The 26,448-nt window shown below is 40.7% G+C and overlaps 1 protein-coding gene across 5 annotated transcripts in view; it reads right to left on the bottom strand.

The window, feature by feature from the left end:
• Positions 1 to 26,448, bottom strand: part of TBC1D24 (TBC1 domain family member 24) — a 33,379-nt gene that overhangs the window by 4,672 nt on the left and 2,259 nt on the right. For 2 of the 5 annotated variants that reach the window (XM_064462241.1, XM_064462242.1), the window contains exons 2-8: positions 24,942 to 24,994; positions 12,737 to 13,771; positions 10,425 to 10,442; positions 5,802 to 5,960; positions 4,767 to 4,830; positions 2,090 to 2,185; positions 1,416 to 1,650 (exon numbers count right to left, since the gene is read on the bottom strand). In XM_064462241.1, the coding sequence (XP_064318311.1) occupies positions 1,416 to 1,650; positions 2,090 to 2,185; positions 4,767 to 4,830; positions 5,802 to 5,960; positions 10,425 to 10,442; positions 12,737 to 13,695 (1,531 nt within the window). In that variant the 5' untranslated portion in view covers positions 13,696 to 13,771; positions 24,942 to 24,994. Of the gene's footprint in view, positions 1 to 1,415; positions 1,651 to 2,089; positions 2,186 to 4,766; positions 4,831 to 5,801; positions 5,961 to 10,424; positions 10,443 to 12,736; positions 13,772 to 15,499; positions 15,730 to 24,941; positions 24,995 to 26,448 lie in introns of those variants that run through there. The other 3 variants (XM_064462243.1, XM_064462245.1, XM_064462244.1) reach the window with 3 other exon arrangements.

Here is a 26,448-nt window from a genome sequence, read left to right as displayed (position 1 = left end):
ACCCCAAAGAACAAAAAGGGCTGAAGTGCTTTTCTCATGGGAACAACTGACAACTGGAAACCCTAAGTGATGTCTGCTTTCTGTCTTCAGGTGTAACAGAGTATGATCAAAAGCATACCTTTTAAATGACACTATCAGAACTGGATTGTTTTTTTGTAATTTAAAACAAACAAACAAAAACCCCAGATAGTAATGCCAGTCAGTAAGAACAAGAAGCCTGACTCAAATGCAGGTATTTCAGACTTCTTTTTCAGTACTGGAGGATTTTGGAAGGTACCAACTGCATGTTTTCCCTCCAGTAAAGAAAAACCAAAGAATTCTGTTAGCACTCAAAAATCAAAGCTGGGAGAAGAACAAGATCAGTAAGTAACAGCACTGCCTAGGTCTTCTAAATCATTATGAAACTTGTCAGAGTTAAAGGCATTTTGATTATCTGTGGGTCTATGTCAAGATTCACAGACCATACAGTCAGAGAATGCAGTGAAATTAAATTTAGACAGAAATATGTTAGGAAAATAAAAAGGAAGATTCCCCATTGCTTATTGGGCAATTGTCTGAGAATAGCTACCGAAAACATCAGAAGAATCAAAAGGGTGGAAATTCTGGTCTACAGCTGGGATTGTGTACAACATTCATTTCTATCTGCTACCCAAGCCTGTATTTCTTACTCCTACCCATAGCGTAATATATGGTAATATATGGACTCTCTTATCCAAGGCTGACCCGAAGAGCTGGTGGGATAGATGCTCAACAGTAAAGATCTCTGAAACATCTGTGATACATCGTTAACAGCGATTTCTAATTCAGTTACACATGCACTGAAGCTCTTACCAGCCTATCTGATCCTGGAGCAGCCCAACTTGTGGTTGATTAGAGCACATGCCGCTATGTGGGAAGTCAACCAGCACTTGATGTTACAGAGGAAATCACCAGGCTAGCTGCCCTCCTAACAAGTGTCAGGTAAAGCTTTTTGGGAAAAGGACAACTACGATTTTATACCCGTTCCTTGTAAATCCCATTTAGGTGACAACTTTACCAAGCAGGCTTTTGCCAGAGTCAGCAGCACCACAGATCCAGTAAAATTCCAGAAGAATTAACATGTTTTATAGTTTACCCTGTGTTTCAAAAGCCTCGGTGCAAAGTGAGTTCCTCTTCAAGAACTGTTTCTTGTCATGAATTAGCCAGTATGAAGTTCTGGCTGTGCTTAAAGCTATGAGTTACTGTCTTACTCTAAAATGCTTGATGTGCAAGTTTTCCCACAGAAAATTTTTGTTGGGTAATAATATCAGGTTTTGGCCGCTTTTATCTCTAACTGTAGTGATACTGAAATGTATATATGGTAAATATAGGTGACTTATCTAAAGCAGGTAGGAAGAGCTAGTAGGATATATGCTCAAATTCTCACAGTGACTTACCTATAATGATGCATTCGCTGCTGCCAGCCATGAACATGGAGGCTGTTTTGGAAGGCAAGTTGAAGTGCCGAGCCGATAAGAAGGGAGAAAGGCGATCTGAGGGGTCTGATGGGACACTGCTGGAAGCCAGGGTGCTGGAAGCCAGCAAGGCATGATTTTCTGGCTCTGAACCAGTTGTGGCCAGCTCTGGGTGTTTTATGATCACCCACTCGTAGCGTTCCACTTCTGGCTGCAGCTGCATGGGGGCCAAGAGCAAAGCTTTAGTTACTGCACATGCACTACACACAGAGTTCTGCACAGCAAAAAAACACTGAAGCCCCTCAGATTCCACCTGCACGATTAGCAGTAAAGATTGGATCACACTGTCTTTTAAGGCAGATGTTATTTTCTTTCTTTATATTTTTGGGGTTTTTTAGGTGATTGAAGAAATGATGCAGTGTTTTGAGTTACCTTATTACACCTTTTAAGAAAATATTCTGTGCAAGGGGAGAAAAATAGTTACCACAAAACCCAAAAAGTAAAATTTTCTCCTTCATACTAAATGTTCAGTAGACTTTATAAACTAGGAGGGCATATAAATCCAGCCTCTTCATGTGGAAGGGAAGTAAGAGTTACTCACACCAGTACAGCAGTTCTGCCTTGCTACTGGGTAGCAACAACAAAATTTTACTCACCCTAAATACAAAGCACTCCCCAGTTCCAAAGAAACTCAGCTTGTTTCCTCCTCGTCTGCGCTCGCTCCAGTCAGTTGACAGATAAGCACCACAGACCTAGCACAAACAGCACCGTCAGGAGTCTTTCCATTGAAGAAGAAAGTGTGTTAAACCAATTGATACCAATGTTTCAGAGTCCAGAAGTGAAGGTTTTATTTTAGTTTGATTTTCAAAATCTATATATCAGTGGATTAAGGCAGCACAAGTACTTATATCTAAAGATAGATTTAAACTGCTTTAATCCACTGGTGGTGGGTACCCTTAAATCCTAAGAGTTTCATAAATTATTTCACACTGATGAGGCCTTAAAGGAGAAATAACCCCCCAGGCACCAAGACACAAATCACTCCAAACTTGTAGAGCCTGTCTTCCACTTCCTCATTTTGGCATCCAAAGCAACAATATTGTCAAGTTACAGTATGGGCAGTTCTACCTGAACATTTTCTGGTCATAAACAGTAGCCTCGGTAGCTTTCTCCATTTCAAACTGTAGGTTAAAACCAGCTTAGCTAAGCCAACGCTGATCTAGCTCAGTTATTTAAAGCAGCCTATTCAAACAGCATGGTGTTCGCTAGTTTCCAATAAAGCAAAACAGCTTTAGAGGGCTGACCTTTTCCGTGGAGTCTTTTGTTTGCACTAGAAGAATTTCTCACTACCAGCAATAAGCATCACTGCCAAGTGGACACAGTCCAAACAATGAAGTTCTAAGAATGGGATGAAAGCAACCCTGCATTTTTTTTTCCAGCAACTCTGGTTAAACAGAATTGTTCTAGGTACGGTTGCTGTTTAGCCTCCACCAGCATTACAAGCAGAGCTCCTAGGACAAAATTACTGAAGAGCACTTTTTTTATATAGATAAAATGTGTGCATAAACAAAAAGATGGCCCAGAACTCTGATCTGATATGCCTGAAGTACATGAGAGCCAGAAAATCAGCAGACAAATTTTCTTTTTTCTAAAACATAACTATAGACATATGAATAAAGGATGAATGTAACTCTCTGCGGAAAACTAAAACCCACAACCACCAAAGAAAAAAGCCCATACTTTTATCCTATTTTCTTGTTTGATGCTTTTTTTTTTTTGAACATAAGCAGAAATACAAGCCTGCAGGCTGCAATAATAGCTTAACGTTATACACAGACTATTTAGAAGTAATGTACAGCGGTGCAAACAACCAACGCTCATTACAGGAAGCACCTGTGTGCCCTCCTTAGGAGGTTCTGGGAAGCTTTCTTGTTTTATGCATTTTTTTAAACAAGCATGAGGTGAAGCTGATGTTTCTGTTTTCACGTTGTGTTGTCCAATATTGTCATACACAGTAGCGCAGAGAAGCAACGCTCATTAGATAAGGCACCTGTGTGCCCCCCTCCTCAGGTTCTCAGAGCTTTCTTGGTTTATTTTTTATTTTTTTAAACAAATAAGATGAAGCTAAAGCTTTTCTTTCCACATTATGTAGTCCAATATTATTAACATTATTTAAATTCTGCTACTTTCTCTCTTCATATCCTGGGGAAAATGAAGATATCTTCTGTTAATCATGGATTTCTTAAGACAATTCCCCAGACTCCCTCCGATTCTGCAATTAAGAGAGTCTGTTCAAGAGCTCAATGAGTTACTCCAGTCCATCATCCCACATTACTTATAAGAAAAAGAATAGCTGACCAAGACCTAGTTTACAAGATTTACCCAAAAATGCACAGGCCCATAATCAACAAATGAAACCATTTAAAGCATACATTTGTCAGGGACTAGAAACTTGTCTCAACATCGCTGACAGACAAGTTTCACTACTAAAAGCCTGATCACTACGGCAGCTGGACGGAACAGTTTAATCACCAAGGTCGACCCCGCAGGAATGTGCGCCCTGTTATCTTGGAGTACGCGTCCTCCACGCATACGCCTGGGCCCAAGGCCGACTGGCAACATATGGGGAGGGGCTCAGACCCTCCAGAACTTTCAAGCACCTTCTAGCAACAGTACTGGGCATGTGCCCCACCACCGAGTGGGAGGCAGGGGTATGCAGAACAGTTACTGACTATGCAAGGGAGCAACCTTATAAAAGGGGAAACCAGTAGAGACGACAGGGGGCGCGTTCTGGAACATCTCCCCCTCCACTGGCTTCAAAGATGCATCGGACGCCCAGACTCCTCACCTGGACCGGACAGACTGCTGCAGATCAGTGGTGATAACTATCGCAATAGTCCCACTCTCTCCCTCCCTCTCGTTCCCTTTTTCACCTTTTTTTCCCCCTCTTTCTTTGCTTTTCTCTCCTGTATCTATTTCTGGCCAAATAAAGCAACTTGGCACTTGACTCCATTTTGAGTCTTAATTCTGTTTCTGAGAATGTAAAAGGAACCTCGTCATGATAACACATTGGAGTTAATCAGAAGTTAACCCCAGCCACCTGCAACTTCCCAGAATTATCTGAGGTCGGTTGGAAAGCAAGGGGCTTTAACCTCTGCCAAACTGTTCAACCCAACAGTGGATCATGACAACATTGTTAAAAGACCAAAACAAAACCCCAAGCAATTTCAGGTCCCTTGCTTCTTCATTTTATTGTGAACAGTTGTGTGTTGCAATACAGCATTACATAACTGCCTAAATCTAATTTAACCTGTTGCCTTTCAACCCGCTCACCTCTTTTGCTGTGGTCTTGATGAGGAGAAGAGTTGGTTCGTGTCCCTCGCTGTGAGAATAGAACCTGAAATGCAGAGCACAAAAATGAGCACTCGACTACCACCAACTGCAGTTCTTTTCCTCCCTTAACATCAGGCACCACCACCACCTCCAACTGATGGCATGGGAAAAAAAGACATCTGAAGACTAAGCATATTGCTGCAAATGCTTTCTACAGTCTATTGTAGTCTTATTAGCATTGAGTGTAAACAAATATTATCAAGCAGTTCTTCTCTACTCAGTTCTCTGTACAGTTGTTTATGCCCCTGCAGAATAACTAGAAGACTACCTATCACAAGAGTGGTGTTTTACAGCATTTTGAATTAAGACAACCTAAAGGAAGTTGTGTCCTGAGGACTGACAGCTGTGTCTGAAGAGCTTTCAGTTTTCATAGAAAACAATGATGATGCATTCTCGTTGCTTGCTTCTGCTTTTCCTCATAAGCACATAGGGCTAGGACAGCAGACAACTCCCCACCTGAGCACCTTAACTGCAGATGTCAAAGTCCTTATTAGGAGCTATAGCACTATAGTTTTCCATGTCAACTAGACACTCATATCTAGTTTATCCCACTTCAAAAACAACAACAATCATATTCACAGGTAGAGGAATCTCCAGTTACCATTCCCTTATTCTTTGGATCAGTCTGAATGGGGTTATCTATCAAAACAGGCTGTAGGGCAGCCACTGAGTTAAACCATTCATACCCAGTGGGGAATGAACCAGTCTCAGGCCACCATATTCTGTGAACTAATGCAAGTTTGACTTCTCCAATTGGTCTTGGACAGTTTAAAATGGCATGCCGTGTTTTGGCCTATGAAGTATCCTGGTCAAATGCTATAGCCAAAAGGAATTTGTTACATTTACATCCCATTGCTAATAATATTCTTCAGATCAAGTTCTGACTAGGCATGACCTTTTTGCCAATCCAGTGAACAGTTCGCCAGTTGCTCTTTTTGCCCTACAGTAGAGAAAAGCAGGGAAGGTTTTCCTTACCTGCTCAGACTACAGCCATGTTCCAAGGTGGTGAAGAGCAACAGGGGCTGGCAAAGTGCAAATCGCTCTGGGATCCACGACCAGATATCTCGCATCTCTTTCACACTGACAATTTCAGACTTGAAGTTCTCAGCATGAACTGCTAAGTGGACATTCTGCCTGAGAAATACAATACAAAACATTGAGAAACAATAATTTAACAATAAAACAAGTTTTGAATTACTGGACAGTAACACACAAAGACAGCTGAGCACTAAAAGACCCTAGCAGATACGTGATTGTTAAAAGCTCCAGCCCATGGTATTAGAAGGCCATGACTTAGTGAAGATAATAAACTACTGCAGTTTAACATAATCCTGAAGAGGGAGTGATGTGGCCTTACTGAAATACCTGGAGCAATTCCTCTGTATGGCAGCTGTGGCCTGTACCTTTTTATATATATAGAGGACAAAATGGTGAGCCAACTAGGATGACCATGACCTTAAATACATCAAATTATATTTGCTGTTTGAGACAGTCTCACTGGTGCTCATATGTAAGCACAGAGAACACAATACCTAAAGAAACAGTCAGGATCTGAAAGGAAGAGGTAGTACTTCCTCTCCTTCTGAGGTCCTGTCTGTATCACAGAATTAGAGAATTCCTAAAACCCTCAGAAACCTTAGAGGAATCAGTATTACCAGGCTAAGCAATTTTAATCCAAGGCAAGTATTTGAAGCTTTTGAAAAATTCCACCTCTTGGAAACATGTCATTACCAATGACTTCCACTTCACTAAGAACCAAAGAAGTTCCTAGGTTCATGGTTACAGACAGAGCCTGAAAACACAAAGGAATGCCAGACACACACACCAGAAAGCAAACCCCCATACTCCCTAGAGGGGTCTGATACAATTATAAGAACTGATTCATGGCTTTTAAACACTTGAAGGTAATACTAATAACAACAACCACCACCATCACCATCATCTTAACCAGTCTTCATTTCTCAGATTAAATAAGCACAAACTCAGAGCATGGCGATTAAACAAGTGTTATTGCATCCATGGCTGATGTTAAAGACTTTTAAAATGCAAGGGTGACAGCCAAATACATGGTGGAAATGAGATTGGAACTTACACAACATACTAAATTATTGGGTAGCCATTAGTTAAATGAAACTTCAGACAGTTTGCTCTGCATGCAAGGGTTCCATTGCAAGTATTTGCCAATTTCTGGTGGATTGGGTTTTGTTTTTTTGTTTGTTTTTTTTTTTTTTTTTACCGTTACACATTTCTTTCCCCTCGGTTTCATGGAACATAAAGAGGACCTCAATACTGCATATCTGCATGTATCTTAATACCTTAGCTCACTCCCTACAACACACAAACTACACATTTTTTATTATTTTTGCTTGTAGTACCAAGAAATCAGCAGCATTTTTACTGTACTTTAGAGTGGTGCTGGCTTGGAGACATTGGGAAATGCTGCCTGAAATTTATTGTAGCTGCCTTAGTGTCAGCATTTCTAATGAAGGGACTCCTTAGGTCACTTAAGCTAATAAAATTACTGCTTCCTCTAGCAAAATAAAGGGTAGCAATGACTACTTACATTGCTACCCTGCATTATTTAATTAGTAAGGAACTTTTATAAACACCTATTTAAGCAAGCTGCAACTATTAATGGGTTTTAAAACTCTCAGTATCACTGACTAGGACATTATTTGTGCTTTTACACATAGCAAGCTGAGGCACAGGAGAGATCAACTGAAGCAAAGTATGAGCCAAGACTTGAACCCACACCTTCAGAATGTTACTTTGGGTCTCAGCCCTTCCGGGCTGAGAAACAATGCCTTGGTTTCAGTTCGTCAGAAATCAGATCTTTCTCACATTCAGGGAATTAAAAAATATTCAGGGCAGTCAACTAGTTTATTGCAGGGAATTTCTAGAGGGAAAGTAATGATGATAAATAGGCTAAGAGTTAGTAGCAAATATCAAAACAGTTTTAAACTTACTAAACCTCAAACAAGCAAGCCTCAATTATTTGTATGCTTAGTCTGTACATTTTTCACACTTGTGATTTGTTTGGGCAACTAAACTTAAGTATTGCTCCTAAAAGACTCTCAGCCTCATTGTACCTTTTCTTTTGCCTGTGTTCCTTCTCCTGACTACTATGAACTGCTGATTTAAGAACATTCCTAACCAGACCCCATTCAAAACCTATGTTTAGCAGTATTCATAGTAACACATCACTTCCACTACCCTGTGTCTTCCTACAACTTTTCGATGTAGGTAGAATATCACCTTTACAAACAGATCTTTCTGATTTACTAGAAAGCATTTACCACTGTATTGGCCATTTAAAGCTATTCTAGGCACGTCATTCCTGCCCCTTGAATATCATGGCGAATCATTTTATATTTAACGTCACCATTCAGTTAGTAAAACCCAGACCATAGCTTGACTGAAGGATTTGATAAAAAATGACCTGCTATTTCCCAGGCATAAATCAGAGATGCAGGTGCTTAAGACTGAAACCCAGTCCTGTGTTGAGACCAGTGTCAATACACAGCCTGCACCTACATCATACCGAACTCTGTGCTGCTTAACAGAAATACAAGAATTTTGGAGGTGGTTCAGAAAATTGCAGCTAGAGTTACAAGTATCTAACCCATATTCATCCTTCATTTCTGACGGTGTTTCTCTAGTGATACCTAAAATCATCTACTTCAGTTAGGTAGTTGCTTTTCAAAGTTGTAAGTGAGTGGAAATGAACAGCACACAAGTTGGTGAAGAAAGAATCCCAATGTTTTGGTTTATTTTGGTTGATGAAAATTAAGTTTAGCCTTCACCACACCAGAGGTCTTTCAGGGTCATCGGGTAAAAAAAACGAGCAGTTTAAGACAACACTAATTTTGGACTGGCACTCTATTAAAGGCTACCACTAGAACTGAACAAATTCATTAAGATTTTACCCTTCATTAGTGTTTTCCTCAGTTCTTCACACTGGCTTATTGGGATTGGCATGACAATTCTCTGTTGATTGCTGATGTTGAAAGACATGTTCAACTGTTATTATCCCAAAGCATATTAGATTTAGAAAAGGAGCACAATTTAAATGTTTAAGAAAGCAGCTTATTTGCTATTTTCATAGGAATGTTATTTTTCCAGCCATATCATTAATACAATGTGCTTCAGAGACCTCAGAGTTCCTGAAGATAAACCCAACATTGATGACACGTGGTAGCAGCTGTCAGAGGGGATATGCTCTGTATGTATTCCAAGACAGCACATACTACACTCCAAGGTGTGACTCACTGAATTACATCTTCCTGCTGTAGTTTGTTTTGGGTCAAATCTTACAGCGTCTGCATTATCTTTAAAATCCATTATAATTTCAGTGAGGGCATAAACATGTGGTACAAGTGATATGTTGTTTCTCAGCCATAAATGGCAATATAAGCCATATGTGGTGTATAAGCCTGAAACCTAATCCTGTGTTGAGATCAGTGTCAACAGACACTCTGCATCTACCTAAGTCCCCTCAAACCCAAACTATGTACTTCCTAGCAGAGATCAGGGCTTTCTGCTCCATTCAGAAAACTGTAATTACAGTAAAATAATACACAGACATTGAAGATTTGCTTGGCTGTAATTAACAGCCTGCTGATTTATTAGAGGTAAAATCATCCCCACACAGGATATGTGAAACATGCTTTGATAAGTCTCTTAAGGTGTTCTTTCAGACATGAAAACATGAGGAAATTAATTCCAATTTTGATTTTATAAATTAGTACAAACGTTAGTGTGCACCACTCACTAAAGTTAACTCAGGGCACCTGCATCAAGGCCAGAAGATTCTCAAAAGCATTAATTTAAACCCATTCATCTGTCGCACTTAATACTCACAGGGCAGTCTTTCTCCTTTCCAAGTTCTCTGCTTATCAGGTATCACAATGCACTGGGTTTTGTTCTTTAATATTTGCTTTTCAGGGCCAAGACTTGATGAGTGAGTTCATTAGCCATTAATGCTACATGGCTGAGTAACTCTGACCTCCACTGAAACAGGAAAATAGTCTTCTTGCCTCTAAATAAACCTATTTACTTAAAAATAAATATAATCTAGAATGAATAGAGACAAGTCACTTTTAAGAGGGTGCCAAGTTGGGTTCAGTCCAACATCTTTCCAATTAACTGTGGCAAAGAAGTCTTGCAAATACTTCTTGCAAAGAAGAAAAAAAGTCACATCTATTGCAACTGTATATACCAGGTTTGGATGTGGGACAATGACTAACAGTTCTGAAGACACATTACTTGAAGTGTTTAAAAGTAACACTTCCAATCTGGAAAGGACTCATATCTCACCATTACCATTACTATTTCCATTCTGGAAAACACAGGTCTGTCTTGCCATATGGAAGTACTATGGTGACTAGCTGGGTCTATGATCCCTTTTCCAACTTTGCAGGTGCTTTGAACTAACTTTGCACGAGTGTTTTTAAGAGATGTTACACGGCAGTTGGGTGCCATAATTGCTGCCCTGCTTCTCCTGCCCCAGCATTAGTAATAATGACAGCCTCAGAAAAAATAACCAGCCAAAGACAGAAGAAACGAGCAAAGGGCAAAGATTCAAGCATTTTAACCTACCTTTTGGGAGATGCAACACTGCAAACAGGAGGGGTGCAGTGGGTGTGGAATTGACAGAAGGAGAATGTATAAGGAGAAAGACAAAAAAAAAGATAGAAAAGATCAGTGATTTCCTACATCCGTGACAAAGTGAATGAAAGGAGCCTGGAGAGAAACAAAGTAAGGTTTGATTTGAATCACCAAGCACAAGAAAAACAAACGAAAAGTCAGGGTAAAATACTTCCCATTTATATTTTTTTTCCCTTTTTGCTACCTGCTTGTAGTTACCTGATTTGAAAATAATTCATCATCTACTTGCATGGGCCAAGCACATCCTATCAAGCATTGGAGAAAAGCTGACTTCTCCAGCACCCACATCTGCCTCTACTGGGATCCAAACTGAGCCAAGTTCACAGCAGTACTGTGCCAGGGATACTGAGAAGTTTCAGTATGTTTAAAAAAAGTAGCCGAGAGAGGATAAAAGTTTTTCACTAGCAACTCTGCCTGGTAAGGCAGTAACTACTGGCATTATTTGGGTACGGATTTATTGTTTTCTGCTTTGAAGGTATCACTGCTGTTCTGAGCAAGAATATCTCTACAACATTTAACACAGCAGGAGATTATGGGTTTTTCTGTGGTTGTTTTTTACTATTTGTTTTTGTTTGGTTTGGGTCTTTTTGGTTTGGTTTTTTTTTTCTTTCAAAGCTCTCATTCTGTTGCTGAAGAATATACTCAGAAAGGATACTGCAACTCTTCTGAACTTCAGTACAGGAAGAAAAGCTACACACTGGAAGAATTAATACTTCCCAGATACAATGGTCTGAATTCTACCCAATGTGACATTCCAGTGGCTAAAGGCCTTGGAATATCTGAGACTGACAGACTAGTCTCTTCCAAGATATGAGCAAGATAAAGCAAAAGCTAACTGTAAACCAAACTGAGTCTAAAACTAAACTGTTGGAAAAGACTGGAGGGAACTTTACATATATGTGGGCACATGAAAGAGGTTCAGCTAATATTTATGTTATTTTATAGGCTGAAATCTGGTTAAGTATATATTTCAATACCATGGAATGACACCTGTTTGCAACTACTGTGACTAGCTCAGGAACACAATTGGCTGTAAGATCCTAATACATCAGTGGCTGGTACCTTTTGATTTTCAAAGATTTGGAGAAAATGAAAGGCTGTTCCTCTAGAATACAAAGTTCTAGAAGTATCACACTTACTGACCCCAGTAGACTCTAGGAGTCATCCTCCCTTCAGAAGTCAGGACAGCTGATAAAACTATTCAACACCTAAACTTCGATTTCAAAAGCAGGTGGGAGAAGTTTTCTGCAGTCACAGAAGGCCTTAGGAGAAACAGAACATGTCTATAACAGCAGTGTTTACCTGCACATACACTTTCACTTGGCAAGATGCTGATTTTGTTTAGATTAATATATTGCTGCCTTTTCTATATACACAGAGAGGTCTTTCAGCTGAGGTTTTTATCACTGTAGCTTTTACTGTCATGTTGGAGCAGGATTTCATTTAATAGTTTTACAGCTGGCTTTTCCTCCCGTCATTTTGAAAAGAAATTGTGATTATGCAATCATCATTTGGATCAGTATCCTCCCTCTTCTCATCCATGGTTCTTTCAAAATCATTATTTCTAATAGTACATGGACCTGTCACAAAATAGGTTGACCCCTACCTATGATTACTACAACTCTTGACTTTCAGGAGGTTTGCAGTCAAACTAATTCTAAAAGTAACCTGTAAATAAGGCTTATTTCTTCCTTGCATTGTTAAAATAACTCCCCAGTTAAGCAAAACATTCCAGCTTGGACAGTGTTTGTCTCCTTACACTAAAGAAACTGCTGAATTCACAACACTGGGCAGCATGAAATCGACATTTTATACAAGTAATCTCATATTTAAGAATTCTTTTTCACATTTGTTTGGCTACTTTTCTTCCAAGTAATCTATCAGTGTTTTTTCCAGCTTTGCTAAAATGCCTTTTAGTTTAAAAGCAGCTTGTGAAAGACACTTTTGCGATACAATACTTGCAATTAATATGTACCTGTAAAACATAATTATAAATTAATCACTGAGTAAGCTATGAGAAACTGCTTTGCTTCCCTTGTATCATAACATTCAGTTACACTCCTCATTACGATCCCAGCAATGCTTAAATTAAATTTCTGCAGAGAAAAAAAAAGCCAGCAGAGATACCTGCACATACCAGTAGAGCTCTTCTCCTTCCCCACCAGTAGCCACCCAGGACTGACTGCTCACCACACTGGGAAAACTCACAAGATCACTCAGGCTGCCTGTAGTGAGAGCCTTACCTTTTCTGCTTGACTGTGATGCCCTTCTGCTGCAAAGCCTTCTCGTTGGCCATCTGCAGAAGCTGGATCTCCTTCCGCGAGAAGAGGCGGATAGCAAAGGCTTTTTCCAAAAGCCTCTCTGGAGACACTGACTTGGCAATGTCTCTCACAAAAGCTCGAATGTCCTGCTGTATGCTGTCAGACTCCATGGGCTGCCCAGCTCTGACTTTGTGAAAAAATTTCAGAAGAGCCAGTGCAACACGATAGAGAACTTTGTAGCCCTCCACCAGAAACACATCAAAGACCCGAGCAATGTACACCATAGGCAGTTCTCCGAAGAGCCACCGTTGCCAGTCGGAGTATACTTCCAACACATCCTCAGACACTGCCACCATCAGCTTATGTGCTGCCTGACAGTACTTGTTAACCAGGTCACCAAAGGTCATGCAGGAGGACTCAAAAGCTAAGAACGTCTGATCAATGAGCCGCTTGGATGGGTCATTGCAAGCGAGGATGCGACAAACCTGTTCAAAGCACTCTGCCTCATCTTTGCTGTAATGGAGGAGCAAAGCTATCACAGAAGGAAGTGCTGGGCAAAACGATATGTCTGGGAACTGATTTGCAATGCACAATATAATCTTCCTGACTGCCGCGATGCCTTCTGCATTCAAGCAGTATGTGGGGACCAAGCTGTTATCCACAAACTCCGGTAGTGGAAGGCAGCTACTGTTACGTCTTCCAACAATCTTCACAACAATGTCCCGGTACACATTTGCATCTGGGGTCACCGTGCGGCATGGGATGTTGCTAATTAGTTTGTGGTACACTTTGGCTCTCAGAGAGTGGTTCTTGGCCCAGTAGCCCTGCCGGGCCAGCTGCTTGAGCTCCTGGAACTCTGTGCAGGTTAGCTCCTTCGCATCCTGGCTCTGGACAGTAACATCCATTTTGTCCCAATCCACAAAGCGGTTGTATTCATCCATGGCTCCAGGAGAAGCATATCAGATAAATCATGAGAATGGAGACCTTATTTGGTCATTAAATGACTTGCAGCTTTTCCTGCAAAAGGAAAAGTAAAAAAATAGAGGCTTGAGTAACAGGTAAACTCCCATTTTCTTTGGGAGTACATGTGTACATTCAACTTGTTCCTGCAATGCCAAAATTGTTTTCTAAAGGGAAGAAAGTTAAGATACATGCCTTTTTATTTTTAAGCCAAACTTTACTTCCATTCTGTCAATAACTCATACTGAAGTAATTTATCAGTAGCCTGCCAAGAGGCCACCTCCACAGGAAGTTAAGGTTTCTTTATGTTAACTTCTCACTTAGAGAACAGAAGCCTCTCACTTCAAAAATATCCATTGTAAAGTCTGTTCAATTTGCAATCTCTCTTCCTAATTCTCTGGGGAAGTAACTGTTATTTAATACTACAAGGATGCAGTTTCATGAGCAGCTTAACGCTTAACACTGTTCTAAGACTGTGTGGCCAGTGACAAGAGATGCTGGCTTCCTGCTAGCCACAGCCATGTGTTTTTAGTCATTTCTTTGTGCTGGTACTAGCACTCGTGTGGCCACAGTCACTGAGATCAGCTTGTTAATCTGGTACAATTTTTCTTTTCCATTGGATAAGCAAGATGGTCAGCCAGAACAACATTAGTGCCAGAACAAAGGTGAGTGCAGGACAGAACCACCCTTTCCAATTGCAGTACATGTCAGCTTAAGCTCACATCAGCTTACAACAGCTTCATGAAACTGCTTCTTAACTCCCTCAAGTACTGGACTTCTGGCTCTGACCTTGTACATGCTCCTATGATCAAATCACCCTCTAGAGGGCCTGCTACCACCAACATTAGAAGATTTTAAAAACACACACCACTGCAATAGCACCAGGAGCTGAAAGATCAGGTTCTGGCCTCTAGTTTGTCAAACCACATGTTTACACGATCTACCATTTGACTCCAGCTTTAAAGTACACCTGCGTCCCAGCAGACAGCATGACTGTACCTGCTAATAGCCATACCTGAATCACCTTTAATCAAGTCAGTGAAAATCTAGAAGGGGAGATACAATAAGATGCACTAATCACAGCAGGCAACAGATTTGCCCACTGCTGGAACGTCTCTACCAATGTGTGCTCAGTGCCAGATTAAAGCTAGGAAGCACACGGCCATTGATACTGCACACTCTGCAAAGGCAGATAATTCCTATGAAACATAACAGGCCTATAAAACTGTTCTGTACAATTAAGAAATTATTTAGCCAGGTTGAATCAACAAAAGAAGTTACTGAAATGCTTCCAGAGATAGTCATCCCCATGTCAACAGACTGGAGAATGCATGGAACTTGACAATTTATCAGCATTGTCTTTTGTACAACAGGTGCATTAAAATTATTCAAAACTCATAAGGAAGAAACACCATCAAGACAAACAAGTCATCCTCCCTGCTTTACTATAGGAAAGTAAAACAAACATTTTGCCTCAAGTAGACAGAAGTTCATAAACACAAAATGAGAATTTGCTTGGACAGCCATACATTTAATTCAGACAGTTTTAGATTCTGACTAAATATTAACCTGGGTATTTTGGAAACACATGCTGAAATTCCAAAATTTAACTCCTCTTTTAAAAGGTTGGAAGCAACACACAGGACTCTTTCAGAGAAGGCTTCTGGATGGCTCTTCTCTACCAAATAATTACTTCAGGGTTTTTTGTTTGTTTCTTTTTTAAATAAAAAGAAGACACTTTTGAGTCATCTTTGTACAGTGTAAAAGCAATACAGAAATGCTCACCACTTCTTTTTGTTGTGTTCTCTCACATCTGAAACTAATTCTCACACTGTAATTAAAGGGGGCAACACATTGTCTCAACTTCAGTTCCAAAAGCAAGATATCTTATGATGTTCAGAAATGACACCTCTCAGTGTGAGCTGAGGGCTTGTCTTCAGGATATGCAAAACCAGCAATGGTAGAATACCAGTCCATCACAAAGTCAGCGTCAGGTCCATGGAAGTTAATATTTTTCTGTCATTCTCCACCTGGGATTCATAGGGAAACTCATTATCTTTAATTCAAATCCTAGAATAAGATCCTTGTGGAGAAGAGAAATTTAATCCTATATAGCAGTGACAAAAGCATGGTGAGGTGAGCCATTCTGTTCATGGCCACTTCAGTATAGTAACAATTACTATCCTGTGCTTGCTGGAGTCTTCACTATGCAACAGCTTTCCCCTTCTGACATTATCCCTTGGGACCTGCTTCTATTTACATTAGGGAGGGTTAAGTAAAATGTCCATCATATGAGACAGCTCCTAAGATACTCAGAGTTACATCTCAGCTGTCCTTTCTCCTGTAAACTTTGTCCCCACTCCTTACTCTTTCCTGTCTTACATTCTAGCATTCAGAGACAGAAGCATATTTAGAGGTTGCATCAAACAGTCACTTTTCCCGCTGAAGCTACTGTCCATTCCAGAAACTAATGAATTTGATGAGTATGTGCTCCTCAGAAAGCTCACTGAAGTCCGCAGCTAGAGGACAGAAGTCAGATTGCCAGAACTTTTGATTTGAGCTTACAGCCTTATACATGCTTTGGCTTTGATAAATCCGATGGGTCTGCAAGTAGGTCTGGCTGCTTAAGCTTTTCAGAGCTCTAGAGGCTGTGAGGAAAAAAAATGACAGCAAAGCAAATAGGTATTGTCAAGTTTGCCAGAGCGTGACCAGCTCTTAACTGTGCTTGCAAAACCAACAGAATTAGCATGCTTCAGTGTAATAGCACATAGCTCCTGACACTGCCAATGGCTACAGAAAGCGACCAGGCCCCAAATAGAGAATGTTTACTTGCCAAAGGAGAGGATCCCAAGAAATCTCAGGAAAATTCCAGCCAGCCTTCATCTCCTCCTCCTGCTCCTTCCGAATCTTCCTCCATCCCTCCCTCCAGGCAAGTTCACTCTCTTCTGGCAACCATGTGAAGAGGAATGTTTAACTTTGGTGGGAAGAGGGGACAAAAGCTGCCTCATGGTCAGTAGCAAAGGGCTAGCTAGGCAGGGCTGTCTCCTACCCATCTCTCCTACTGCAAGGGAGCAAGCAGGCAGTGCAGAGTGTTATATTTGGAGGGATGGAAGGCTGGACTGTCAATTAAGGAGTAAAAATAGAGGAGGACAGCTGCGTAAGAGTGGATGCCTGTGTCAGAAAGTCCCACCTTCACCTAAACTAGCTAGCTTTCACACAGAAAGAAGGGGTAAGACACCGGCAGAAGAGAAAAAACATTTAACAATGAAATGTTTGTGTAAAGATACAGTTAAAGGCAAGCAGAAAGACCCATTTATACCTCCTTATTGCAAGAAATCTCCTTCACTCTTGCTCAAGTAACTTTAGAGAAGTTAGCATCATGTTGTGGTAAGTATTCTCTAACTGGACAGGGGGACAACAGGATGGATCAGCACCTGAACTGCACAGAACTGAAATGCTTTCAAGTACTTGTTAGAACAGAACTAAGGGAATTGTAAAAATTAGCAAAAAAATTACATTACTCATAACAAGGACAAAGCTTGGAAGTTATGTATACCTTAGTTAAGGGGAAGCAGCCATTATCCTTTCTGATCAGACTGACTTTTACAAAACAGTAGGAGAAAAAGCTTTTTTTTTTCCTTGGTAACTGCCACACAATTTTGCGACTGTTAGATCTATTAGTCTATAATCATAGAATGGTATGGGTTGGAAGGGACCTCTGCAGATCATCTCATCCAACCCCCCTGCTTGATCAGGCACACCTAGAGCAGGGGGCGCAGGATTTCATCCAGGTGGGTTTTGAATGGCTCCAGGGAAGGGACTCCACACCCTCCCTGGGCAGCCTGTGCCACTGCTCTGGCACCCTCACAGTAAAGATGTTGAACAAACGGAGGTGTCTCAGCCTTTCCTCATAAGAGAGGTGCTCCAGTTCCCTGATCATCTTCACAGCTCTCCGCTGGACTTGCTCAAGCAGTTCCCTGTCCTTCTTGAACTGGGGAGCCCAAAACTGGACACAGTACTCCAGAAGTACTCTACTCCTCACTAGGGTGGAGTAGAGGAGGAGGATATCCTCCCTCAACCTGCTGGCCACACTCCTTTTTATGCACCCTAATAACAGAGCTCTCCAGTTAAGTGCAATGTAAAAGAAATACACAAGTGAGAAGTAGAAGAATGAATACTGAAGAGATGCTAAAGTGGCTGTAAAACAGGCAAAAGATTTTTCAATCTTTTGTTAAGTTTGAACTCTGAAGCAAGTAATCATTACAATTCAAAACCAAGCAATGACCATGGTAAATGGAACTGGCATGATTTCAAGTCAATTACTAAATTTTTAGGAACTATTTAGCTTGCTAGTCTAGCCACATTTTCCATTCCATTTCCATTCCATTCCTTTAGTACATGCAGTCCTCCACAGCAGTGAAGTACTTACATTCTAAACTTTATAAAAATAAATTCCAACTTCGGTTAAAACCTGAGATTACATGATTTGATATTGCTTTTAATAAACACAGGAAAGAGCCTAAAAAACCAAATTATACTTAATCAAGAAAACCTTGACCCCTATTCCATTTAGGCATTCTTGCAACTTGGTGTTCTGAAAGTAACTAAAGATTTTAGCTTATTAAGACACTTCACTCAAATCTAGTGCAGCTGATCTATAACAAGAAACTCAAACTTTGAAAAGAACATTTTTTTATCTTAACCATGGAGAGTTACACCACCTTTGGTTCCGCTACTTGCTATATACTGTACAGATAATAGCTAGATACAGACAATCAAAACTTTGGCATGCATTTTTATAATGTGCTAACAGAACGTAAATACTTTCTTTTGCTGCTCTACAAATCCAGACAACTGCTACACTCCCAGACGTGTGCCATATTGTTTGCTGTTCATAGTGTTGAGTAGTGATATAGCCAGGGAAAAAACCCTTGTCTACTCTCTTTCATAACCTCATTAAACTAATCCACGCAGAAAGCACACGAACAGATAATGAGAACGGTTTCCTCAGGACTGCTAGCTATTAGTCCTCATCCCAGTATGCTGAAATTAAACACAAAACTCTGAGTAGATGATTTCCCATCCTTGAGAAATATTGAATTATGTCTGATACATTTGCTGCATACACCAAAGAATCTGGCAGAAGAACGAAGTAATGCAGCAAGACAGTGGTAACTGCAGAATAAACGACAACTAGCAGACAGTTACTCTCTCCTCCCCGAGTACTTCGGTGCATCCTGCAGTGTTCCCCAAGCCCACACTTACAGCAGCATACCTTGACATCGCTGCTACATGGATCTGGAAACAAGACTAGTCACCATAGCGCCATCTCCCTTCCCACAAACACCTCCTGGTCAGAAGCATGTTTTGTCACATTTACAGCTTCAGTTACTTCTTATGCCTCACATCATTGACGAAGATTCATTTAGCACTAGAACAATGTGAACACAACTAGCTCATTTTGTGCAGGAGAGCAAGGCGGATCACACTGACACATTCTGGAGTGAGATTCTTTTCGGTAGAGTACACAGAGTTCGATGGATTGCTTTAACGAGGTTAAATGCAGTTCGATCTCTATGATTTGCCCTGGGCACTGCGTACAGCACAAGCTGGGCTTCCAGGAATACAATTCTCAATAATGTTCTAGTACTAGTTTACCCATAACAATAGGGGATTAGTTAGCTGGTCCCCACTGTTTTTTGATATTCTTTTGGGAAAAAGTCTAGAAACTTCTCACTTTCCTCAGTAACTGGTAAAGACCTGATAGAAGAGTATGCTACAGGGAAATAATTTTAGGCATCTAGACAATTTCTCTTGGGATGCCACCATTGTAGATGAAGTACAGTCACAGAAGGTTTGTCCTAGAATCCCATGCTTTCATTCTTAGGAAAGTACTATTGTATTCTTAAACAGGTTTTTTAAATTATCTGTGATCAATGTATTGTGTACTTTATTACAGTCAAAAGTTCAGACACACAATGAGCTTTTCACTGCAGGCCAAATAAATGACAGTAGCTTATATTTAGGAGAATGGGCACGCCTTATATCTGCAAGTACTTCAATACAAAGCAGCACCCCCTCATTCCCACCCCTGCCCTAGGATGATACAAGCACTTCTAATGCTCAACCACAGTTGATATTGTGAGCTGTAGGGATCATTAAGATACCACAGAGGTACGAATAAAGACCAAAAAAGCAAACAAGCTAAAAGTCTGCAAAAAACCCCAAAATACTCTTGCTAAAAAGAAAAAAAAAAAATGGTTGAAGCTTCCACAAAGGGTGAAAAGGCTGAAGAACAGAGCACTGTAGGACGATACTGGATGATAAATATTATCGAAGACATAGATCAGGAGCTTTCTGTCCTGTCTACTTCATTAAAAAAAAAAACCAAACCAAGGAACAACAAGTAAAATTAAAGAGAAGAGAATCCCTATCCTCTCCCCACCCCCACCTCCCAAAAACCAAAAGAAAACTGCATTTAAGCAACAAAACTATTTCACACGATGTATTAAAAATGTTCCACTTAAAAACAAAATCTGCCAAAGTAGTGCAGAAAAATCAATACAATTTTCCTACTATATTGACTGTGTTTTCCTTCTGGTTTCTTCCAAATTTTAAGAATGAAAAAAAATCCCTATATTGTGCTAATTATTATTCTTCCCTTTGTTTCAAAAAACTGAAGTAACTAGAAAGAGATGTCTCTTCAACAGCAAACTCTGGCTCTGATAAAAATTTTTACACTGAAATGCAATCTTCAGTTTTCAGTCTTTCCCCCTGAATACCTCCAGTGTATATCTTTCTCTGTTTGGAAGCACTATGTACAACCAAAGATGCAGTGTAACTGTCAGGGAGTAGCTCCTACACAGTAGCAAATCCATTTTCCTGCTCTCTTGCATTGAATGCTCTCTATCAGTTTGACATCTGTCACGTAGAGTCATTCAGGTTGGAAAAAACCTCTAAGATCATGAAGTCCAACCATCAACACAATACCACCAGGCCTCTTAAACCATATCCCAAAGTGTCACATCTACACATTTTTTTAACACCTCCAGGGACAGTGACTCCACCACCTCTCTGGGCAGCCTGTTCCAATGCCTGACCACTCTTTCAGTGAAGTAATATTTCCTAATCTCCAGTATAAACCTCCCCTGGCACAACTTGAGGCGATTTCCTCTCGTTCCATTGCTTGTTACTTGGGATAAGAGACAGACCCCCACCTCACTACAACCTCCTTTCAGGTAGTTGTAGAGAGCGATAAGGTCTCCCCTCAGCCTCCCTTTCTCCAGGCTAAACACCCCCAGCTCCCTCAGCTGCTCCTCATCAGACTTGTTCTCCAGACCCTTCCCAAGCTTCATTGTCCTTCTCTGGACACGCTCCAGCACCTCAATGTCCTTTTTGTAGTGAGGGGCCCAAAACTGCACACAGTACTCGAGGTGTGGCCTCACCAGTGCCGAGTACAGGGGCACAATCACCTCCTTGGTCCTGCTGGCCACGCTATTCCTGATACAAGCCAGGATGCTGTTGGCCTCCTTGGCACGCTGCTGGCTCATGCTCAGGCAGCTGTCAACCAGCACCCCCAGGGCCTTTTCCACTGGGCAGCTTCCCAGACACTCTTCCCCAAGCCTGTAGCGTTGCCTGGGGTTGTTGTGGCCCAAGTGCAGGACCTGGCACTTGGCCTTGTTAAACCTCATACAATTGACCTTGGCCCATCGATCCAGCCTGTCCATATCCCTCTGCAGAGCCTTCCTATCCTCCAGCAGATCAACACTCCCACACAACTTGGTGTCATCTGCAAACTTAGTGAGGGCACACTCAATCCCCTCATTTAGATCATTGATAAAGATATTAAACAAGACTGAGCCCAAAACTGAGCCCCAGGGAACACCACCTGTGACCAATTGCCAGCTTGATTTAGCTCCACGCACCACACGCCTCTGGGTTTGGCCTTCCAGCCAGTTTTTAACCCAGCAAAGAGTATGCCTGTCCAAGCCGTGAGCAGCCCCCTTCTCTAGGAGGATGCTGTGGAAGACACTGTCAAAGGCTTTGCTAAAGTCCAGGTAGACAACATCCACAGCCTTTCCCTCATCCACTAGGTGGGTCACTTGGTCATAGAAGATCAAGTTGGTCAGTCAGGACCTGCCTTTCATGAAGACATGCTGTCTGGGCCTGATCCCCTGGTTATCCTGCACATGCCTGGCGAGCACACTCAAGATGAACTGCTCCATAATCTTCCCCAGTACTGAGGTCAGGCTGACTGGCCTGTAGTAGCTCCCCAGATCCTCCCTTCTGGCCCTTCTTGTAGATGGGCATCGCACTGGCAAGCTCCAGTCGTCTGGGACCTCCCAAGTTAGCCAGGACTGCTGATAAACAATGAAGAGTGGCCTGACAAGCTCCTCCATCAGATTCCTCAAGCACTCTTGGGTGGATCCCATCCGTCCCCATAGATTTGTGAGTGTTCATGTGACTCGGCAGGTTGTAAACTGCTTCCTCCTGGATTACGGGAGGTTTGTTCTGTGATCCATCCCTCCCTTCCAGCCCAGGCGGCTGAATAACCTCTAGATCTCTCTCACTACAAGCATTTACTGGCAGAAAAGTATCTTTAAACATCTGTGCTTTGAAATGTTCTCCTCTTAGACATAATGTTTGCATTTGTTTATGTTGAACACAGATCTTTTTCTTTTCCTCCTATCTAAACCTTCTCTACAGGAGTACATGTAACCATGTTTTGTTTCTTATGTGCTCATAGTTTCTTTAGGTCCAGAACAGCAGCAGGCAGCATGAATGGCAAGACATGGATATTTTTATAAGTAGAAGCCACAACCTTAGGTGTGACCTTTTCTGGTATCCAAGAGAGACGTTTGCAGAGAAGCGTTTCACAGACAGTGGCAATGTTTATGGATTTATTAGTATAAGAAAACCATTCAGAGGTTAAAAAGCACATACCTTTTAGACCTGTTCCTCCCACTGTCTGAACAGTTTCAACAGTTTTTGTGATTGAGTATCACAACAGTGTGTCCAGGAGTTTTCTCTATGAAGTGTTTAGTTTCTACTCTGGGCCAGACTTTAGATGACAGTGTACCTGTGCAACTGCTAAGCTGCTTGAACACTCATCATCCCAAACCATGGTGAGCGCAGGTCCCAAAACTCATGCAGCCTGCCTACAACCTAACAAGCCTCCCAGCTAGCAGGAACCCCCTGGCCTCAGACTGCTATGGTTGGTATCGCACTGAGAAAGCAAGCTGCTTTATGGACATGAACACACCTTTTTTCAAAGCCCCATACACATTCCTACAGGCAACCTCAGCAGTCTCCAAGTCATGAGCTATACCATATTGTAACTGGGATTTTTTTGTTTTTATCCTTCTGTTCCATAAAATTGCATCCTTTTCTATATCGATTTTAACAAGACAATACATCTGCTAGGCTGGGCCAAGTAGAATCAGGAGCCTTGCCTGCAGGCTACAAGGAAGCCTTTGCTTTTCAAGTAATGTACAAGCAGAACTAGCTCATCGCAGTCTCAGCCTGTATCTTTTAAATACAAATATACTTTCCATTCACACATATACATATACACACAAAACATACATTGCATTGTACACATACATATTGTATATATACAATATATAGACAAATATATATCCTCTTTTTACAACAAATGATCAAATTCAGTTTCCTCACAATATTCACATTATCAAAAATATGTCCACCCTGACGAACGTTGTACATTCTTTCTTGCAAAAGGTTCAAAATATAAACTCTGCCATTTAAAGTCTGTTAATGAAACAGGCCAACGTCCCTATTCCCCACATCACCTTTAAAACAAACCAAAAAGACGATTTAATCAAAGCTGTAGAAATATCAGTGTGGACACTTATACTACTTTAATTCTTCTGTAAAATTAACTGATAGGACATGTTTATATTGATTTAAGACCTCCCAGTGCAATTTATAAATACTTAATCTGGCAGTGCTGGAGAGTTTAGGGGATACCTAAATTAGATACTGACTGGATGAACCAGTAACCCTGGGCTAATCAAGCACACAAGTCCTTACTCTTAGTGAGCCTACGGAAATTGCTGCATGCACTCCTTGCCTCTGTAGTAGGCAAATGGGGAGGGATACTCTATTCGCATCAGAAGTTATCACTAGATCTTGTTTATTCTAGGGTAAGTTTTGTCCTTCCATAATTTCAGCTGGCAGCTAAAAATGGGGTAGGAATATATTATCATCTCAGATTATTTCATTATTCTATGCACTAAGTGCTAATGGTGTAGAAGTTTTCTCTTGGAAAACAAAAGCCGATTTACAGTAAGGTAAGCATATAAAAATTACAATGTTAAAGGTACCATTTTATACAGATTTTATTTTCTTCCAGCTCTGCAAAACCCTACAGATTTTCTCAATTTTCCCCAAGATTGCTCAGAAGAAAAGCTTCAATTATCTGGTATCCTTGATAATGGATTACCCCTTTCCTGAAACAAAGGGTAGATTATCCTACACATGAGAGTGTTTAGACACCAACATCATGCCAGTTCCAAATACACTTTACAACTAAAGGAGGACCTAATCTCAGGCAGCATGCTAATAGCCACATTTCAGGGAACTCGAACAATATATCTCATTATTTTGACACTTACTTCTTTAGTCTTTCCAACAGTAGCAACAAACACATCCTCTGCAGCAGCGAAGGTACAGAAACAGCATTTCACAATGAAAAACTCATCGATGTAGAATCCCAAACTAGTTCTGCATTATTTTGATTATGATTTTAAAAATCAAAGGGTATTTATAACAACAGATTGGTTGCTGAAATTATAACCTTACTATTAGTGTATATTGCTAACCTCTAATCTTACTAGAGGGGAGAAACTTTGGAAAGACTAGCTCTGTTAGGCCATTAAGATAGTTAAGGGGCCAGTGCACAGGATATTTGAGAAGAGACTTTGCTGTTGATGGTGTTCTTTAGTGATGTGCTTGTTCTGAGTAAACCTACAGGGACTTAACAGTGCACTGGCCAATGCATTCAAAGTCTCTCCACTGCAGGAGAGGGCTTACAGGCCTACTGAAAAGTAAAGCAGGAGCAGGAATCTAGTCTCTGCATGGAACCAGATTCTAAAGCAAACATTTTCTGTATACAGTGAAGATATTACAAAAAAAAACCCAAACAAAACAAAGGATCCCAACACTCCTCCACTCCCCTGACTGAAGTGCTTTTATCAATCCTTACCTTAGAACCTGTCCTTGTAAGATGATCTTCTTATTTACTCCCTTCTGCTGGGCCTGTTGATGGAAGCCAAAAAATTAAAAAATTAGACTTTTTTAAACAATGCATTGGGCAACATCCATGTGTGTGAGGTGCACCATTGACCTCCATACGTTTAAAAAAAAAAAAAGAAAAAAGGTACCTGCCTGCACTGCTGTATGGCTTCCAACCTTCATACTTGCGATTATGGTATAGAAAACATGGAGGGACAAATATCCTCATAAGAGAGGAGAGCAGCTAATTAACCACATTGTTAAAATGCTTACAGCATAAACAACTCATTTCAGCCTCTAAAATCACAAGCAGGATTACTACTTGTGGCATGTTTGTCATAAATACTTTTAGCTAATATTCTCATTGCAGCTGACTGCTGTGTTCCCCCCAACCCTTCTCTACAGAAGTACAGAATTCTGTATTAAACAGACAGTCTCTGGAAAGCATCTCTCTTCCTAGCACTAATAGAGGTATTTGCTGCACAGGTAGGGGGTTTAGAATACCAGCTCTGCAACTTATGGTATTTAGATACCGAGTTCCAAAACAAAAATAACTATCTTCTGATGTATGTTAGATCAGCTGAGTTGCTGAGGGTCAATATAAGAGGCCCTTGTCCTATTAGGCAGAAAGGTTTGAACAAATCTGTCAAACATTATTTTGCTTTCCAAATGAATGTTATTCAGCCTAGCAGATTTTGCAATAACCCTGTTCTAGTTTCCTGCAAAATACAGTCATTACAACAACTTTGTGCATGAGTTATTTCTCCCTTAAGTTTTTTTCCCGTGGAAAACTTAAGAAAATAATCCAGTGTTGGTGTAGCTACACCAAAGTAACATCTATTTGCTAACATTTAGCTCCGTACACCCCAAGCACAATTAAGCATGCTAATTAATACACACAATGGCAGTCTATGAGATTTCTTTTGAGTCTCTTTCCTGAGAGAGTGGGAATCAACCACACATGGTCTTTTGCAACATGTCTGAAAGCTCAGAGAGGAGAACAAATGAGATATGGAAAAGCGTAAGAGTGTGTACACCAGAGATACGAGCATTTTCATATATCAGTCTTTGAGAATTTAAAACAGTTGATTCCACAGCTGGACATCTCCAGCATGTACTCCCACCAATACCCATGGACTATAAGCAAGTCAATCATTAATATAGTGCAATTAGGTCTGTCTATTTTTATATCAGAAAGGTCGCGTGACTGCCTTGGTCAAGTACAAAAGGCACTACAAATGGCTAAAGACTAGCATTACGGCGACAAACTCCACTGCACCCCCCCCCCATGCAAACATGGCAGTTTAATATTTTATATATTAATATAAATTACAATAAATTTATTATAAATTTTTAATATAAAATAACTTATAAATTTACTGCAAAATAAGTTGCCATAAAAATGCAAATATTGCAATTAAACCCGTCAATAAAGACACCCCCAAATAAGCAGAAATTTAAAAGAAATTTTAGTTCTT

Source organism: Phalacrocorax carbo, chromosome 10 (assembly GCF_963921805.1).
Source record: "Phalacrocorax carbo chromosome 10, bPhaCar2.1, whole genome shotgun sequence".
NCBI classification, from domain to species: domain Eukaryota; kingdom Metazoa; phylum Chordata; class Aves; order Suliformes; family Phalacrocoracidae; genus Phalacrocorax; species Phalacrocorax carbo.
This window is presented reverse-complemented; position numbering and strand designations above follow the sequence as displayed.